Source organism: Trichoplax adhaerens, genomic scaffold (genome assembly GCF_000150275.1).
Source record: "Trichoplax adhaerens TRIADscaffold_2 genomic scaffold, whole genome shotgun sequence".
NCBI classification, from domain to species: Eukaryota; Metazoa; Placozoa; class Uniplacotomia; order Trichoplacea; family Trichoplacidae; genus Trichoplax; species Trichoplax adhaerens.
In genome coordinates this window covers 6,636,315-6,657,143 of record NW_002060944.1, presented here as the reverse complement: position 1 = coordinate 6,657,143, position 20,829 = coordinate 6,636,315, and the positions used below count along the sequence as shown (strand labels likewise).

Below are 20,829 nucleotides of genomic sequence, written 5' to 3'. Positions count from 1 at the left end.
ACTCAAAGGAGCATATTGATGGACAAATTATGGATGTACTAGCTACCATTATTTATTCTTACGGATAACAGTCAAGCAAAATAAATGTTAATATTGATTGAATTGAGAAGTAATCGTACTGTATATCCTGCCTAATCAGCATACCTGGATAAAATTTCGGGGTTTTCTTATGCGCTTCCATAGAAGCTTGCGTTCCAGGTCCAAAGTAAACGCATAATGGTCCTATCAATTGACAGGTCAATATCCAATTAGAAATAGGAAAGGTTAAGATCCAAGTTTAAAATGCATCATTGGTTAATTACCTGCAACACCGAAGAAAATAGAGACAAACAAAATGGGTTCCTTATCCCAAGCTTTTCTCAAGAAACCTACAGTAGAGCGAATCAACGACGCCATGACAGTCCAATCCCACACAGACACAGTGCGGCCTTCTTGCCTTAACTGTTAGAAACTGAAGCATGCTCAGTATTGTCAGGTGCAGCGTCTTTTTCCGACAAAAGGGTACAGTGTACAGTCTACAGTCTACTGACACTGTACTGTACACTGTACCGACAGCATGCAGTAGTGTCAGTGACTAGCGGCTGTTCAGTAGAATATAATCAGGGAGCTTATCATTTTTCTGGTCATTCTAGTATACGCTACCACCGAAACCGTATACTATACTGCGGCTCATTCTAGTTTTGGATGACAATAGTAAGGGATACCGTCGCAGTCAGAATGTACTGCCTAAAGCTGTGTAAAATATATGTCATCATTAGCGCTTTTACACTATAGGGCACAGTTGCCTTCATTGACGACATCTGTTTTGCATAGTGTTCCCAGTAGAGAAAATACTGTACTGAGTCGAAACTCGAAAGTTCTGGCGGTTTTAAACTATATTAGTCACCAATGTAATTTAACGTCCTAGTAAAAATTGAATGGAAAATATCAACTTTTCCATCATTTATATGACTACACAGTTAGGGTTTTCTTTCCAGCTTACTCACTCAATACAGCTCAGTACTCCTTACAACTTCTGGTTTAATTCCTTCAACACCAATCTGCCTGCCATGTTGCAGTGTACAGTACAGTACTGTACTGTATTTTACAGTGTACAGTATAAATCATACAGTACACGTACTGTACGCTACAGTGTACTGTACGGTATAAAATAGCTCCCTTAAACAGTCGACCGTTCTCTAACTTTTCGACACGTAAGTATGGCGGAGTTGCTGCCATCTTGTTTGGCTAATTTGTATCTGTCAATTATCCTCATCAGTGTAGACGAATCTACTGTTGTTTGGATATCATTATTTTAGCCATGTATTTTTTTGCATTTTTTCTTAAAGCAGTTGTGTAATAGATCATTCTATCTTTCTCCCTATAGCAAATGGCGGACGCAGCACCAGCCGGTGAACGAGGTGGATTTGGCGAAGGATTCGGACGCGGCCGAGGACGAGGCGGAGGCCGAGGCCGTGGACGTGGACGTGGACGCGGTCGCGGTAGAGGCCGTGGGAAGGGAGACGAAAAAGAGGTAATCCAATCTATGTTTACTATTCTGTACATAGTTTTACACCTAACTCAACGATGAAGTAAATTGCATTGACGCTGTCGTTCTTCTAACCGCAATGAATTCTATTCTTTGACAGTGGGTACCTGTTACTAAACTCGGTCGTCTCGTCAAAGGTGGCAAAATCAAGCGCCTTGAAGATATTTACTTGTTCTCTTTACCCATCAAGGTAAACCTATTTGACGTAACCTATCGTATTAGTCTGCTTAAAACAGTAAAGTACGCTAGTAAGCAATGAGTAATCAATGATCTCTATTTTAACCGACTACTTGCTCGTACAGGAGGCCGAAATTATTGATTTCTTCTTGGGAAGCAAACTTAAAGATGAAGTTTTAAAAATCATGCCTGTACAGAAGCAAACTCGTGCTGGTCAACGTACTCGCTTTAAAGCTTTCGTCGCTATGGGTGATTACGATGGACATGTTGGTCTTGGCGTCAAATGTAGCAAGGAAGTCGCCACATCGATCAGAGGCGCTATTACTTTAGCCAAGCTATCGATTGTACCAGTTCGTCGTGGTTATTGGGGTAACAAAATCGGTTTGCCTCACACTGTCCCTTGTAAGGTGACTGGAAAATGCGGTTCCGTTAGTATGAGATTAATTCCTGCTCCAAGAGGTACTGGCATCGTATCTGCTCCTGTGCCAAAGAAGCTCTTGCAGATGGCTGGCGTTGAAGATTGCTATACATCATCAACTGGCCAGACCAGAACACTGGGTAACTTTGCTAAAGCAACTTACAGTGCTATTGGAAAGACTTACTCTTACTTAACTCCTGACTTGTGGGAACCAACCAAATTCTCCATGACACCATACCAAGAATTCACCGACTTCTTGAGCAATAAGCAAATCCGTACGGAACGCCCGCGCCCAAGAGCTTACTAATCAATACGTAATACCCTCATGAAAAGGATGACTAATGTTTTCCTTCATGTATACTTTATAATTTCGGTGCCAATAAAAGAGAATTAAGATTAATATTTCAGTGTGTCTTCACAATCGAATGGATTGCCGTACCATTTCGGTATGATCGTCTCCAAGTTAGTTCAACTACGTATACTATTATCCAGTGATGACCATCGGATAATGTAACATATCCTTGATCACTTGCATGCTAAGTCGCTAATGCGGATCCAATGTACAGTACATTTATAATAATTCTTTTTATGTTTACGCGTATTCATCAAGTTTTAACCGAACCTTTCTCAGGTCTAGTGGTAATGCGATCTGTTAGCACAAACCTTAGCTCGCGTAAATCTACTCTGATATTCTACCTCTGTTGCATGCATCATTATAGTAAGTAGGCCATAGTTCAATGTCCTTATAACTGAATCAAGTCTTAAGTTTTTATAGCCGGCTCTGCAGCAAATACAGTAATAGAAATTTGTTAAACTGGTATAGTGAAATCGGCCTAAATTGAGATTCTACGTATAGTATTTTTTGAAATGCATTAGTGTTTAAATAATGTAACTTGAGACCTTTTAAGAGAGCTCAATTACGCTTTCTATGATAGGTTTAATAGTTAATTGGGTTAGTAAATCGATCAACTAACATGGCTAATTGATACAATATCGATTAGGAACTGTAAATTCTCGGTAGTTTAGTCGATCTAATTGATCATTAGTGTTTAAATAGTGTAACTGAGACCTTTTAAGAGAGCTCATTTACCCTTTATATTATGGGTTTACAAGTCAATTGGTCCGTAAAATCCGTCCACTAATATAGCTCATTGATACATTAACGATTAGGAAGTATAAATTCTCGGCAGTTTAGTAATCCATGCTAATACATATACATGAACCGTTAAAGATGCATAGAATCACGCTTTCTAACAGAGCACAGTAAGGTAATTTCTACTGCAGTTCATGCATCTTTACAAGATCGACTATCAGGTATAATTTGCACAAAAATTTAACATAACATTGCTCCAACAAGCATCCAGTGCTTGCATTTTTCTTACACCAAATAGACACACTCTTTTAAGATTGGAATACCCATAGAAAGCAAGGGAATCATCAATATCGCGTTTTATTCTTACAACATCGCATGGAAAATGATGCTTTATATCTACTAAATAATACGTAATTGATGAAACTTGTAAACCAGAAATTGTGATACTATTATGAAAATTATAAATGACATTCTAATATACAAATGTTCAAGACTACAATATTAACTAGGATAGTAGCCAAATATAGATTTATAGTAAGGCATACTCTCATTATTGTGAAGCTAAATTTTGACGGTGGTAACGCAAATAAATCAGTCCTTGATTGACGGCAACAGCTAAATTGACCTAAAAGATATATTCTAATTATGGAACTAAATTCTTACTGTAGTAACGCCAATATTCAGTCGTTGATTTTTGCTTAAAAATTATAATTTCAGAAACAACGTATTCAATGTTAATGGGTGCATGAAGGATTTTTAGCAAAAATGATAAATCTGTTTATTGATCTGGTATAGATATCGGTCTTGCACCATCACCGGCAAGCGTAGTAAAACAGGTAGCATTACTGTAGCCAGCCTAAGAGATAATCACAGTTAGAATGTTATTATCATCACCTAAAATATAGTCTATATGTGCTCTATACAGCCAATGGCTTTTGCAATATGATTTAAGTGTCTACCTTAATATGTTTTATAGCTCTTTCTACTGCTTTTTTCTCCACTAAAGAAACAGAACAGCCACCAAAGCCACCACCAGTCATACGCGATCCGTATACGCCGTCCACTTCCATTGCTAGTTTGACGACAGTGTCTAGCTCAGGACAGCTAACTTCAAAATCATCCCTAGTATAAAATGATAGATTGTTACAATCTAGATACTTAACTAGAGACAGTGGTAGCAAAAGGATAGATTTATAAGACTAGCAATAGAATGAATACGATCTTTACTCAGGGTAACAAACTTCAAAATTTTCCCTAGTCTAAAGTGATTGATTGTCACAATCTAAATACTCAAGTACAGACAGTGGTAGCAAGATTGGTTAGACTAGCAGTAGAATGAATACAATCTTCATTAACGACAGCTAACTTTAAAATTATCCCTAGTATAAAGTGGCTGATTATCATCACAATGTAAATACTCAACTCCAGATAGTGGAAGCAAATATTACAGATTGATTCGACCAGCAGTAGAATAAATACAACTTCAAGACTTTAACCCATGATGGGTACAATTAATACACATCCAAATTACGGCAATGCTTACGAATCCTGTAACAGATTCGGATAAATGTTGCAGCTTGAGTAGTGGATAAGACGATTACCTTAATGATTCATGGCTCTGCACCATCAATGTTCCAAACGTCTCAAAATCACTATTTTCTAAAGCTCTTGCTGCTTGCTCACAGCGGATGATTTCAGAAACGACATGGCGAGCGCGGCGATACATTTCTTGGTCAGTAAATTGACTTTGAGCTTCTGTAGTAAGGCAATATAAGGCAACATAAAAATTATTTCCCTTATTCCACGGTCATTAATATACGAGTACAAAACATTCTTAAATGAGAAATCTAGTAGCATAGTTAGAGGCAATCAGCAAGCTCGCTTAACTATTAAATCCTTCATGTTGTACTCTCAACTGAGAAGTGCCTTTACAGCACACGGTTTATCTACTGTTGTTGCATTAAACAAAACTACTATGTCAAATAAAAACAGGCGATATTAATAGCCCGTAAGATACTACTGGGCAAAATGAAAAAAAAAGACCAGAGCGATTTAGAAGATGTGGAACTTACCTTTAAGTTCTTCCATGGTGACATCTCGTAAGCTCTTTTTGCCCAGCAATTTAGCTGATTCTTCACATTGGCGACGACGCGATGGATACTCACTACCAGTCAGCTCATGATGGACATTGGTATTGGTGATTAGTACAACTATATTTGGATCATTCATCGCCACTAAACGAGTTTCCAGTGATCGACAATCAATGAGCAACGCTTTACCTTCTTTTCCCATAACAGATATAAATTGATCCATAATACCACAAGGCATGTTAGCAAAATCATGTTCCGCCTTTTGACACGCCAGTGCTTTATCTTTATCATCGATGGGATTGGGAGTAGGTGCCAGCTGTTGTAGAAAAGTGAAAAAGGCAACTTCCAGTGAAGCAGAACTGGATAAACCACCTCCAAGGGGTACTGAGCTTGCAATCACAGCATCGAAAGATGGTACCGGACCTGGATAATTTGCAATCACTCCTTTCACATAGTTGGCCCAAGAAGGTTTACCAGGTTGTAACGGTTGATCTTTACTATGGGGTAAAAATTCAACCTCATGGGGAAGATCAGCTCGTTCAGCTATCGTTGTAATACGACATTCATTTCTCGCCGATAGTCTGCCAACAACCACCGTTGCGTCTTGCAATGCCTGCATCAACATAAGTGAATCTGCTTTAATGTCTCTTAATTAGCACGATAATACTACAGAGTCATTTAGCTTTGATCAATTAAAGTACAGTACAGTAATCAAGATGGGGAGTACTTTATGATTAATAAAATGCAGGAGGTTCAAAAAAAAAAAAATGGATGTATCATTCTATATCCAACACACTTTATAATTTCAAGCAAGAGGTAAAACATCCATATCAATCCATTAAAGTTAAGTAACGAAATAGCAAATTGATCATGTCAGTTCTACAATCATAATGCCGTTGGTACCATAGGAAAGACGAATCCATCATTGTAATCAGTATGTTCTCCGATTAGATTTACTCTTCCTGGGCCGCAGCCAGCTACTGTTGGCTTTTGTTGATATTTGCTTTGGAATGTTTTGCAAGCCCGTTCAAAAATAATATCGACAGCCATATCGTGTTCGCACGGTACTAGTAGTTTGGTGAGGAGAAATTCTTAAGGCCTAATCATATCAAGATACAGAATAGATTAGGAAATTCAATCGTAAAATATCTATCGATTTTTACATCCACGTAATCTAATATCATTTCTGCAGAGGAATATACACGTACACAACGAGTAGAGTAGAATTTACTCTTGAAATGACCGCTTTCACAGGATTGCTAGATGATCGAGAAAGATGCTCCCCCAAAAAAGAAGCACGCCCAACTTAATCCCACTATCAGCAAGTATTGATCTCTACCTGGAGAATTTATACGTACGCGATCAGTACTATACACCCTAAGCCTAACGCGAACGCTAACACTGTATAAACAAATAGACCAAGTGAGGTCATAAGCTATAAAATGCCAATTAGTATGATGTTGACAGTAAAATGGAGGTCAAAGTCGTGAATAATATTAAGGTTAATTAATTATCATAAGTCAAGAGGAATTTTATGCTAATAGCACAACATGACAGTCCATTATTATGCCTAACGTGTTATGCAGTTGCCTAGAGCTCGGTGCGTTACCATGCAACAAGAACACTATTGCAACGTTTTGCTAGTATTGTCTGCTGAAGGTAGAACTATATTTAATCCTGAGTTTACCGTCTTAATTCATGATATCGCTAAGCTATAACTATCCCAAAGTATGGGAGATGTGGCGATGGTACAGGCGAATCGTTTAGTGTAATGGCAATCGCTTGTGCATGTACAATATGAGATATTGACATCGAAAAATGTGTTAAAAAGATGTCGTTGAAATTATGTCAAGGCTGTAGACTATAACGTAAATTGCCAATTCAATTTTCGACATCTGTTTTACACAGGTATGCAGAACTGCAATTGCTATCGCAAGAGGCAATCAGTCTTTTCAAGACAAGTTAACATTGCTTGTAATCTTATTATTAATGACAGACCTATGGTGTAAGTACATAGAATCTTTTACACAAGGCAATAACGAGGAGAACGAATCTTCTAATCCAAAAAAGAAAAAGACCATCACCAAATCGAAAATTAGTCACGCACTGTTAACAGTGTATTTAACTTAATTCATGACCAACAGTCGATAGTCGATACTACCACAGTATAGTATAACGAATTGAACGTATAGAATCTTTTACACAAGGCAAGAACGAGGAGTACGAATCTTCTAATCCAAAAAAGAAAAATACCATCACCAAATCGAAAATTAGTCACGCACTGTTAACAGTGTATTGACTTAATGACCAACAGTCGATAGTCGACACTACCACAGTACAGTATAACGAATTGGACGTATAGATTTAGTATTCCATGCAAATAACGTTTTCTGGGTAAGGGATTTTAAAGCAGCCCTGCATGGATCATTGATTCATCAGCATTTTTTACTTAGGCTGTAGACAGGTGTACAATTCCGTAAAAATACCATCACCAAATCCAACATCGGTTGCGGACTGCGGCAATGAATTAGCAACAAGAAATACTAGTGCAGCATACCTAAATGCGTAGATTTAGTACTCCATGCATTTTTAATAGAACAGTAAAGAGGAGCGCAGTTCCTTAATTAACAAAAAAATGCCACCGCGAAATTTAAAATCATCCATGCTATCGTGACGCCAGTGCTATGTTACCGATCAACTTTATCGCGATCTACGATCCAATAAAGCAATCATAGATTAGCTATCAATCCATTCCTTTGTAACATCCAAAGAGGGCCAAGCCGATAGAACTACAGACCTTACCAGCAAATCATACATAATATATCCTTTTAAGCAATTATCATTTTATAAAGCAGTATGCCTTGCGTCTTTCTATCTACTGCTTAACTGCTTAAATGAAGTATACAGTATATTTACCAATATATTTACGGGTAATGATACTGTAGTTCCCAATTTTTATTTTTACAACATCTCAAATTAAATATTTTGCTAATATTACATGTTTTGTTTACATACGCAACACTAACCCAAGTCCATTACTTCCAACTCGTACAGTATACTGTAGATGACTGTTTGAAAATTGCTAAAAAATGTTATTACCAAAAGAATCCCTTTTCACCTCACACATGCGAAGTTGCTATTATTTATTATTTCTCATTACCTTATAAAACCTAATACCCATTTCAATTCCATAATTGTGTTAAAATCAACAAAAAGATACCGTTTTATTCAGGAAAATTTCAATAAATTTGTTACTTGCAGCTAATAACAGATTGCTAAGACAGTATAATATTAGTGTAAATAAAAACATTCATTTATTAGCACTATCATCAGATAAAATATCTCAGTATAAAATCGGAGAATCGAAGAACAATGTTTCATTAAATTTCAAATATTCAAGCTACATCTATTAACTGTATCGCTAATACTGTACAGTCTATAATTACAATAATAAACCAAAATTTACAATATCCGTTTACATAATTCATTTAAATCGTTCAGAGTGAAATCAAGAAAAATGTAACCGTTGTAATAGAAATTTTTCAATAGGATTAATCAAATTAGAGACCAGTTATTAACCAATAAGTATCGAAAAAATCTGTTCATAAATTTGTAATGGCTGCCATCAATTATAGCAACACTCAGCAACAGTAACATGACTTGATCTATCATAATTACTATTACTACCTTGTTAATATTTGCTGATAAATACTGTTCCAAGTGAAATACAAAACGAAACGAAATTTTAAAAAAATTTGGTAAAGATGCCAATAGTTGCAGCAAATAATATCCAATAATTAACGAATTCTGAAGGGTAAAGTATAAAGCAGGATTTGCAAAATTACGAAAAATTAATATGACCACGGCAATTAATTATGGAATATAATAGCAATATTTTACATAACTATAGAAACAACCAGTAGCACAAGTCGATCAACTACAATTGTATAGATAAATCGACAACGAATGGTCAAACTTACAGCTTATAAATAGAACCAATCAGATATAATAGTATTAAAACTACAAGATTATTTTCTATGTGATTAACTATAAGGCGGTTAACGGTTGACAGTAATTGCTATATAATCGAGCATGAAAATGTGCCAATTTTTTTCCTATCACGCACACGCTGAAGTAAGAGTATTATCACACGCATGCAGATGATACTGTTACATCCACAGAATAAACTTTTTTAAGATACAATCAAATTATTGAGAGCGTATGACTAAAATTGTTAGCAAGGCCATGACTTTAAGATGCATTAGAAGCCTTCTTTTTTCTAGCACGCAATTTTTCATAAAATGGATCATTACTAATACTAGCTCTAATATAGTAGTGAAAAAAAGATTATTTTAGTGCTTATTAGTATAATCTTATTTCATTTTGGTTTTATTATTTATGCGCTTTATTCGTTACTTACTGAATAGATTTCATCCACTCATCTTTTTCAGTAACATTCGAAGCAGCAATACGATAAACACTATGATTACCTACAATATCATCAAGATATAGACTGTCAAGAAAATAGTCAACAACGGAAATTCTGTATTAGAAACAGTTGAATCACATACCCTCTACAACACGACCATCAGAATCAGTTTTGCAAGCCTTAATAACCCCCGAGGAAAAAATTTCAAAACAGAACTAAAATAATAACATTAATTTAGTATGGGATAACATTGAACATTGTAGTAAATTTACGAAAATAAATATTTTATTTACTTACGGGGCGCTTAGAATCCGGACAATCGCGAACATTTAGATTCTCTAAAGGTATAATACCGCGTGGTTCTTTATCCTGAAATATAAACGATATCCGTATAATACAATCAATATTATACAAAGTAGGGAAAAATTTTTTCATCATTATCACCGATTGTCTAAATTAATTCAATACTGGAGCTACTTGCTTGATTACTAGTACATCTAGTATTACAGAAATATATTTATTACTTGCGCGGCTCCTTACCGTTGTATTTCGAAAATAATATAGGCAATTATCCGTTAAAATAAACCATCTACGCCTCCATGACTTATAATTACCACCTATAAAGATAGTTAGCAGTAGAAAAGATATATGCCATTAAAATAGACTTATTGCTTACATTAGTTTTATTTAAGAACAAAAAATAGTAGAAATTTATTTATGAATGACAGAACGTAAAAGTACCTTCTTTCACAAGCCAACCCTCTCGATCAGGGTTAAAAAACGTATAAGTTAAATCACTTCCGTCATCTTCTGGTATTTTAAATGGTTTACTTTTAATATCTTCAAACAAAGTCTAATTTTAATGAAACCAAACAATAAATTCTTGTACAGATTCCAACTGTTTTTAAATAGTGGTTCTTTAATCACAGTAATAGAACGTAAACTTACGACTAATAGCTCTCTGGGAAGATCGCCACCGTTATTGATACCACGATTCATAGAAATAAATTGCTCAAGTGTCGTCTAGTACAGTGAACAGGAATTAATAAAATGTTGACAATAAAGCTCTCGGGACGCGTTGAAAATGATAAATGTATAGATTAATAACGTCATAAAATGTCCCCTACCTTTTCTTTGACACTTGGATTATGCAAGGTCGTATTGAGCATAATTAGTGAGAAGGACACTACATAACAAGTGTCTATAAGAGATTGAAGGTGATAGATTAATAATTACGACAGCAACCAGAGTAACTGATAGATTTAATTTGCTTTATTATATATAGTACTTTTATTACATATGGCAATAATACATAAAAGAGGCTATTTTTAAAATTTTAATTTTGATAGTTCCTACCAGAATTTGTAAATACGCCAGGATTACTAGTACAATAATGCTGGGCGAAGCATTCCATCATTCTATCAATCTTTTGAGCTTCCCCAGGTAGACGAAAGCTAGCCAATAATTGCCTACGAGAAGTAGTTAGATTTAAAGATAACAGAAATTTCTTCACCAAACAGTACAATAAAACTGTCACATATAAATCCCTTGACAAATGTTAACTAACCTTAATGCATCTACCAAGGACAAATTCGAAAAGACATGTATACGAACAAATTCATTCAGAACTTTTAAGTTGAATTCTTTGCTATAATAATAATATAATAATAATAATGTACTACTGTCAGTATGACAGATTCTTTACAACTAGATAATATAGATAAAACAATGAAATTATATCGCTGTGAGTAATTCCGTTAAGTTAATATTTACAATATACAGTATGACCGATAGTAACTTACTTCTCTCCCAAATACTCTCCAATCTGTATTTTACTAAGGCCCTCCATTTTACTTAAAAACTGCGCAATATCTTGACAGGTATGATTTAATAATCCAACAGATTCTAAATAATCGATACCCTACGTGTATATACCGATTTCATATTAGTATCAATTATTATGTATTAATATAGCCATTACGATATCAAATCTTTCTGACTTTTAAAAAGTCACCCAATAACAATTAATTCACTAGAACTTGGCCAAAATAACATTTCTATAACATGGCCAACTAATTTGTTGGGATTACCTTCGGTGCTGACATATTAAATTTTTTCCTTCCAATGTGTAATTCACTTGCTCTTGCACTATTTTTACTATCACTGTAGGTGAGTGACCGAATTCGATAATCCGTTAATATTCTTAATAATAGTAAGGTTATTCACTATAAATTGAATTTTCCTACATTGACTCATATACTGCATGATATTTGGCATACCTTTCCGTAAAAGTAGCTTCCAATACCTCCATATCTTTCGTAAGTTCGGAGATATCATTTTTAAGATCCTATTTTTTGAATGAAAAGATAATAGACAAACTTTATAAAGCACAGCTAAATACCAGAATGGGTAGTCATTAGCCTTGGTACCCATGAATAATGAGCCACAGTCAACTTGATTTTAGAAATGTGAAAATTCTTATTCAATAAAATTTATTCCAATATCAGGGAATAGTACAACTAATTCTAATAAACTATATCAAACAGATATAACTAGTGTAAACGAATCGGTCACGTAATTTAATCGTTTTTTAAAACTTTATATGGGTTAGTTCAATTCAGTAGAAGATAGCGAAAAGAATACCGCTAGATACAGAGTAAGTAGTATTGATTAAGAAATATCATTAGAAGTAATTCTATTCATGCACAGGTTATCATTGCTTGTAAGTGATGACACAAAATGGTTAATGTTGAATTTTTGTACTAAAAAATAGTGGTTCAGTAAAGAATTTACAAGAAATTATACAAGTATAAGATAAATCGAACGCAGGCTAATAACTGCTCACATGTATCATTCAATATCCATATTTCCGTTAATTAAATATCATTCAATTAAATACCGCTATATGTACAACACTAGTACGATAAATGGATCTCATCTATTTTAATTTACTACATTGAATTCTATAAATGTACTAACCATACAGTCATAAAGGAAACCAGTAAAGCACAATAAAAGTTATAAATTCAAAATGTGCATGATCTGTTCGATACTCCAAGATAAGCTCACAAGTATGAAAAAAAGCAAAGAAAATCCTAAACGTATGGGTATTGATCGACACTCAAAGGACGATCTGAAAAGTGTAATCTTAAATTAATTCCTTTCTAGTGATGGACGCCTATTTTTAATATTAACTAAACTATTGGATTAATGCACTTGTCATTGTAAAGATGATATTATATCGAATGATGAGTACGATTTAGAGGGGTTAAATGTTATTGCGTCCAAGTTAGACTTTAATTTTTTAGCATCTATAGCTATCATGATTACAGCAATTAGATTGCTGCTGGCTGTTGGAGGACATTTAAATTTATCATGTGTAAAACAGGTGCAACACACCTTAATTAACATTAGTTAAGACGTAACAAGTGAAGCTTTGTAAAATCATATCAATTCTATATTACTATTTTCATTAATTAGCAACGCCAATAAAGCGATATAGGAGTTCTATAGGTAAATAATTCAATTTAATCGCACCATGTTAAAAAATTTAAAGGAGAATATAACAACCAATCATTATTTTTTCTTTACGCTCATTTTTTAAAGTTTCCTGTATTCAATTTGCAGGTGACTACAAATAAATAGTCCTCCATGCTTTGATGATGGTAAATAATTTTTTATACTCCTTATAGAATAATTTAATTTAATCGCACCATGTTAAAAGGATTTAAAGTAGAATATAACAAACTTATCCATTTTTTTCTCTTTACACTCATTTTTTAAAGTTTCCTACATTCAATTTATAGACGACTATAAATAAACAGTCCTTCATGCTTTGATGATGGTAAATAATTTTTCATACTCCTTATAGAGTGAATCACTTCCGCTATGTACCAAAAAAAAGGCTGTATTTCTATTCTAGTTTCATTGGAATCCATGCGAAAAATTAAATTGACTTCAGTTTCATTAACATCTAACATGGTTCTACCATTGCCTTGCAAGCATACTAACGTCAATTCAAAAAGTTTCTGATTTGTAAATTAGTTCGATGTTATCAAGGGTAGCGAATGAGAAATGGACTTTGAAACTTGAAGGCATGATGTTGTAATCACTTCCAAGTACGACATTGAAAGTGCCATTAACGATTGTATAGTAAAATTGCTGTTGTTAGCAAAGAATAACATTCAAAGCAATACTTGTAGTATGAAAAGAATTTAAACGTAAAAAAAAAATCTTTTATTTTCGGTTGTGAATAGACAATAGAAGAAGAAGAGGAAGACAGCTATCTAAGAAATGGCCATACTCAAGACATGCATTTATAAAATGGTTTTAAAATGGTTTTAAAATGGTATGCTTCTAGAGCATTCAGGTTTCGAATCTCGATTAAACTGTGCAGCAAGGATTTGCTATGTATTTTAACCAATGATCTCAATAGCTATCTTGAACACGGATGTTATTCTCTTCTATACATAGATAGAATAAAAATTTGGTCCCCTTATTTTAACTCGAACTGAGATTATGCCCTAAGCAAATAACATGCATAAAAGAAGTATTTTTTTCACGACTCCATAACAGCTAAAGTAGCAACTATATTGCCAACAAATAGAATTGTCCAGTTCCCGTGACATTCAGTATATAAAATTGAATTACACCTATTTTTTAGATGATGGTTTAAGTGTTCTAGATAGCTGATTATGTCTATTTAAATCTCTTTTTAACTAATATACAGATAAATAATATTTTGAAAATATTTTGTCAATTCCTTAATACTATTACAAATTAACTTCGAAAGCGAGCATAGATGACATTTTAAGTCGAATATATCCTACTGTAGATTACCCTAATTATTGCATCTTTCAATACAACTGAAATTACAGAAACGATTGTATTCCTATTGGAATCTAAACTGGCCATTTAACTTATCCTTGATGCATCCAAGTAGATGCTAGTTAATTGTTTAATAGATCGAAATTTTACCGTTGTATCTTTGATGACTGTAATGCTATAATAAATACGATCAATAATAACTTTAATAAAGATTCACAGTCAATAAAGTAGCAGTAAACAATATTACGTCTGTAACCCATATTTCCAAAGTTATACTGTAACTTATGCATGTGTTAACGCATTCCATGTGTACGATAGTGTTACTAAATTAATCAATGAAATTCTTAAGATAGTTGCCTTTCTTTACGATAACAATCTTCAATCAAGATAGCTAGTGCTGTTTCGAATAGCAACGAAAACTAAATATACACTACTGTAATCAACGTAATAATAAATTGCGACATAAGACCACTACGTAGATTGAGTAGTCCATGGTAGTGAATACAGTCTATCCGAAATTAGGGATATAATATCGTACACAAGTATCTTAAACAAAAAGGCGATTACACCAATCGGTAAAAATGACCAAATCAAAACTACTTTGATATGACTATAACGCAAATCAATCGGTCAATACACAGTGGGAAAATAATCATGGAATCTTACCTGAATTTCTTTCTCTAATTTAGCCTTTAATTTGTGAATATGTTCTAACAATCTCTTATCCTTGTCATCTAATTCTACATGTTGTATAAATAGGAAAATAATGATAATATAAATAAAATCGAACAATGAATTGATAACAGCTTTAAATAACAAGTATTGACAAAGAAATTAAGTTGAACTACACGCACGCCATTTTTTCCCTCAGAATCAACATGATCCTTCTTCTATTTCGACAGTAGACTAACTTATCCTGACTTCTAGTTTACCACTCCTTCTATTCTGATTTACGACCCATCTATTGAAAATCTGTATTAAGGGGAAACAAACTATTCAAGAATCGACTGAAATCTTGACGAGAAGATAACTGAAGTTATGACTAAGCGAAAGGGGTACAAAAAATGAGAGAAAAAATACTAACACAAGTGTTTGAATAACCAAATTGAATAAGTAGCTGATATCAGATACATTAAAACCATCACTAGACTCTAGACATTTATCCTCTACTATATAGTATCGATCTCCATAATAATAAATTGCCAACGATGAACATCATAACGATTATCGTCCATTAGTATTTCTATTTACGAGGTACCAGAGTCACTTTATAATCACGATTGGAGAGTTACTGTTAATATCGTTTTAACTCCAATTTTCAATTCAATTTTATAAAAGGAGAACTCAATCCAAGTAGAGAACGAATATAGTACTCAATGTCTCCTCAATTCAATAACAACCAGACGAGATTGCTAGACCTTCACAACGTCCTTTTTTCTATCAATAGCTATAACTATTTCTAGTCTTCTCTAAAGTATTGATGATATGAATAGATCAATTATTGCAAGTCAACTAAGCTAAGCTAGTCTACTACTTCATTACTTCAATTAGGAGACGAAAAATCAACGTAAGTGAAGATAAAAGTATTCCAAAATGACTCTTCAAATCTAATAATGATCGGTTGATATTGATCGTTGCATATATTAGCTATGACTAGTTCACTAAGGCATGTTAATCTGCTAATTTAAAAATTCAATTTGTAGGCAAGAAATCACGGAGGCAAAAGTACAACTCAATGCCTCTTTAACTTGCTTGAAATGGCTAGATTTTGACTACGTCTCTTTCTTTATCAATACCATTCTTCCACTCTACCTGACCGTGATCGTGATATCCATAAGCTAAAACGCGTTTACTAAGGCATATTAGTCTACTATTACTTTATAAATTCAACTATATAGTCGAGAAATTAACCTTTAACGAAGACGAAAGAACTGTATTATAAATTGCCTCTTTAATGTCATGTTATTAATCGAATGAGATTGTAGGACTTTGACAACTTGTTTTTCTTCATCAATACAACTCTTTCACTACTCTTTGGCACTGATCAAGCAATACCTATGCTACTGTAAAGCAGATTACGAAGGCATATTCGTCTACTACTTTATAAATGTAATTTATAGACGAGAAATCAACCTGAATTAAACGAAGGCGAAAGTACGACAAAATGCAATCCAATACGAATGGAATGAGTTCGTTGGACTTTGACAACTTGTTTTTTCTTCATCAATACACACAGTTCCACGACTCCTTGGCATTCATCAAGGAATGTCTATGTTACTGTAGTCGGCTACTTTATAAATTCAATTCAACATATAGGTGAGCTATCAATCCTAATCAAACAAAGGCGAAAGTACGATGACAAAATGCAATGAAATCCTAATCTAATAAGAAGGTTCAATATTGAACAACTTGTTTTCTCCATCATTGCTAGGATAGGCATTCATCATGGAATGCCTATCCTAGAGTAAGGCATGTCTACGTTATCCATTTAGTTTATAGGACGAGAAATCAAGGTTCATGAAAGAAAGACGAAAATAGGATAAAATGCAATCCAATACAAATAGAATGAGATGGCTGGACTTTGACAACTTATTTTGATGAAGAAAAACAACTCTTCTCCTACTCTTGGCACTCATCAAGGAATGCCTATGCCACTGTCTAAACAGATTACGAAGGCATGCTAGTCTATTACTTAACTCAATTTAATTTGTAGGCGAGAAATGAATCCTCATTAAACGAAGACAAAGTACGATCAAATACAATCCAGTAACTAATAAAAAAAGATCGTTGGACTTTTGATAAGCTATTTTCCTTGATCCATACCGCCCCTTGGCAGTCATCAAGGCATGTTTAACCTACAGTAAGGTAGTCGACTTCATTAATTCAATTTGTAGACGAGAAATCAACCTTGATTAAAAGAAGACTGTTAACAGTACGATCCAATGCAATACGAATGGAATGAGACTGCTAGACTTGGCCAACTTGTTTTATCAAAATGACTCTTCCACTACTTCTACTATCACTGATGATCGTAAGCATCCGCTAGAACAAGTTGACTAAAGGTAAGTTAGTCTAGGATGATGATCAAAAGCTGATTAGGGTTGTTGATTTCTTTCCTTGATGAAGTTTATGCAGTACTTGCCTAAAACTCGTTGCGAATCGCCGTTGACGGCTGTAGTTACCACGGTTACGGTCTCCGTCATCTCGCTAATGAAGTCAGAATGATGGAGGAAAAACGATCAAGTCCAATAGAATGATGAGAAAATGAGACAAGCAACACCAACGATGGTAGAATACGATCCCAATCAGCCGACAAGAAAGCTACTCCAGATCTTGCTAAGCTGTTCACTGCAACATAGGCGTAATCCCATCCAAGTCAATTTTCCCCCAAAGCTAAAATCGATCTCAACAACAAAATCGATAGTGATAACCCAATCGTCGTTGTCTCTACCACATCGGTCTGGCGATCTACCTACGGCCTTATCCTACTCCTTCTCCTTCTCCTTCTTCGATGCTTTCCACTAACGCCTACTTCTTCTCTAGTGAAAAATCGATCCTAATCTTTCTACCTTACAGTAGTTTGCGCTGGATATACATCATTTATTCCAATATTCTCCTAACCATTAGCACGCTTTCTTTATATAGAGAAGAGCAAAGCAGCAAGCGGCATTAGTCAGCGCCGCCATCGAGGCTTGGCCTGGATAGACTATAGTGTCCATACAGTGCTTCCACTTGACAGCTTGAGTATGGAAAATGGACGAGGGGAAAGTAGGCTGACCAGCCATGTTGCCTCCCCTTCCGGTACCGTACCGGTACAGCACGGACCAGTACCGTACCGTACTGCAGCTTGGCACTTACAGTGTAAAGTATTGTGGTTGACTAAAAGGACTGTAGCCGAGTGAAGGCTGCAATGGATCCAGGATCATTGGTGACATTACTTTTGATAGTATACCATTACTCAGTTAGGAGAGTTAGCAAAAATAATGGCTAAACAGGACGTGGCCAAAAGGGATGCCTACTGTCTACTGTAATACAGTAGCCAAAAAAATGATCAGAGGTGACATCATTATACACAGTTACATCCAATCCTACAGACAGGCGGACGTACAGCTTACGGACTATTGCAGTTTTCTAATCATGGACTGGTCGATACCTCTAGCTGTCCATCACAATAAGTAGCGATTTAATTGGGATTTAATTCAATTTAATTTCCAGAATTAGAAATTATTTTTTGAAAATTTCCTATACAATAGAATCAAATCAATGAGCTGAATTTGCATAAAATTCAAGTGCATAGTTAGGCTAGTATTATACTGTAATTAAATCAACAAAATTATTCAATTATATTTCTAATTACAACTTAGAACTTTTATTATATTTAGATTATATTTCAATTCTATTTCTAATTACAACTTTTATTAGCCAGACTAACTTGAAAAGTGACTAGCAATTGCTTCATATAATTCTACTCGTAGACTGTAGCTTATTGCATACTTTTGCAATTCACGATAACTAGGTGTCGAAGTCAATTCTATTTCTAATTATAACTTTTATTAGCCAAACTAACTTGAAAAGTGACTAGCAATCGCTTCATACAATTTCTACTCGTAGACTGTAGCTTATTTCATACATTTGCAATTCACGATAACTAGGTGTCGAAGTCAATTATATTTCTAATTACAATTTTTATCAGCCAAACGAACTTGAAAAGTGACTAGCAATCGCTTCATACAATTTCTACTCGTAGACTGTAGCTTATTTCATACATTTGCAATTCACGATAACTAGGTGTCGAAGTCAATTATATTTCTAATTACAACTTTTATTAGCCAAACTAACTTGAAAAGTGACTAGCAATCGCTTCATACAATTTCTACTCGTAGACTGTAGCTTATTTCATACATTTGCAATTCACGATAACTAGGTGTCGAAGTCAATTATATTTCTAATTACAACTTTTATTAGCCAAACTAACTTGAAAAGTGACTAGCAATCGCTTCATACAATTCTACTCGTAGAATGTAGCTTATTTCATTTACATTTGCAATTCACGATAACTAGGTGTCGAAGTCAATTATATTTCTAATTACAACTTTTATTAGCCAAACTAACTTGAAAAGTGACTAGCAATCGCTTCATACAATTTCTACTCATAGACTGTAGCTTATTTCATACATTTGCAATTCACGATAACTAGGTGTCTAAGTAGAACCTCTAATATCCGGAGTCATATGGATAGGTTAATATGGAGACGACTCCGGATATTAGAAGTTCTTATAGTAAGTCATATATTTTAAAGTAATACCATACTTTTCATCGTGTACTACTATTGTTGAGCAAACGATAGAGAAAATCAATCAAAATTGAAATCAAAGGTTCAAGTATACTAGTAAATACACAAGACTGTAGTGTCGACTGGATTTTTTAATATTTCATCTTCATGTTACAAGTAATTTTTAATAATTATAATTGATCAATAAGAAACAAGCAGTCTTCACCTCAATCACTTTTACTATCATAGTTATCATTATTCGATACAATCATAGATGTCACTAGAATTAAACATCGGGCTAAACACCAAACGAGGATAGACCCAGCGTTAAACTTCAAGCAACTTACATACAGCTACTGTATAGTAGAACGTCAGTCTGACTTATAATAACCAGCTAATTAATTAATCTTTCTCCTTTTAAGAATGTTTATACCGAAGTACTCCGCTAACAATATAGAGAGAGAAAATAAAAATTAATTCGTTAATTAAATGGTCTGTGCTGCCTATTCATAGAACACATACTAGTATAAGAGTACATCAATTTAAACATACAGTCAGTTGGTACAGCATGCCCATAAAGTCATTGACTGCATAATGTCAACATTTATATACAAACGCATGTATAAATACATTATTATATATGTTATGAAGCACAATTGTACAGATATAGTACAGCATGCAGTATTCATCTTTTTACACGACATCACGCCATTTGTTTATTCGTATTTACTGGCTGGAATGAGATGGGTATTTTATCATGAAGAAATATTAACACAACATAACGTAATCAATTGCTGTCTAAAATACTATATTTATCAATAAATCCTGTTAAAATATTCTCATGAGTATACCACTGTATAATACTACAGTATTACCATCAGGTATGGACTGTAGTTTTCTTTAAATTTGCTTATAGCAATCGCGTTAATTAATTATTAATAACACAGCACATGCTTGTATGCAGTTGTCGCGTTATTTCTTTGCTTTCATTCTCT

The 20,829-nt window shown here is 34.2% G+C and overlaps 3 protein-coding genes across 3 annotated transcripts; 1 reads left to right on the top strand and 2 right to left on the bottom strand.

Moving 5' to 3' along the window:
* The first annotated feature begins 1,176 nt into the window (after positions 1-1,176).
* Positions 1,177-2,523, top strand: TRIADDRAFT_37229 (expressed hypothetical protein). The gene is made up of 4 exons (XM_002110044.1): positions 1,177-1,193; positions 1,367-1,513; positions 1,629-1,718; positions 1,831-2,523. The coding sequence occupies exons 2-4, from the start codon at positions 1,370-1,372 to the stop codon at positions 2,428-2,430; spliced, it is 834 nt and encodes a 277-aa protein (XP_002110080.1). The 5' UTR covers positions 1,177-1,193; positions 1,367-1,369; the 3' UTR covers positions 2,431-2,523.
* Positions 2,524-3,994: 1,471 nt separating this feature from the next.
* TRIADDRAFT_53667 (uncharacterized protein) lies at positions 3,995-6,356 on the bottom strand (the record flags this gene model as incomplete). The annotated part of the gene is made up of 5 exons (XM_002109500.1): positions 3,995-4,072; positions 4,176-4,338; positions 4,818-4,971; positions 5,289-5,919; positions 6,210-6,356. The coding sequence occupies 5 exons, from the start codon at positions 6,354-6,356 to the stop codon at positions 3,995-3,997; spliced, it is 1,173 nt and encodes a 390-aa protein (XP_002109536.1).
* Positions 6,357-9,557: 3,201 nt separating this feature from the next.
* Positions 9,558-17,765, bottom strand: TRIADDRAFT_53666 (uncharacterized protein; the record flags this gene model as incomplete). The annotated part of the gene is made up of 17 exons (XM_002109499.1): positions 9,558-9,630; positions 9,727-9,796; positions 9,878-9,950; positions 10,033-10,104; positions 10,276-10,352; positions 10,477-10,588; positions 10,684-10,758; positions 10,863-10,936; positions 11,092-11,204; positions 11,303-11,383; positions 11,538-11,656; positions 11,826-11,898; positions 12,015-12,082; positions 15,229-15,302; positions 15,474-15,534; positions 16,375-16,414; positions 17,701-17,765. 17 exons carry the CDS (start codon positions 17,763-17,765, stop codon positions 9,558-9,560), a joined length of 1,320 nt encoding a protein of 439 aa, XP_002109535.1.
* Between the last annotated feature and the right edge of the window lie 3,064 nt (positions 17,766-20,829).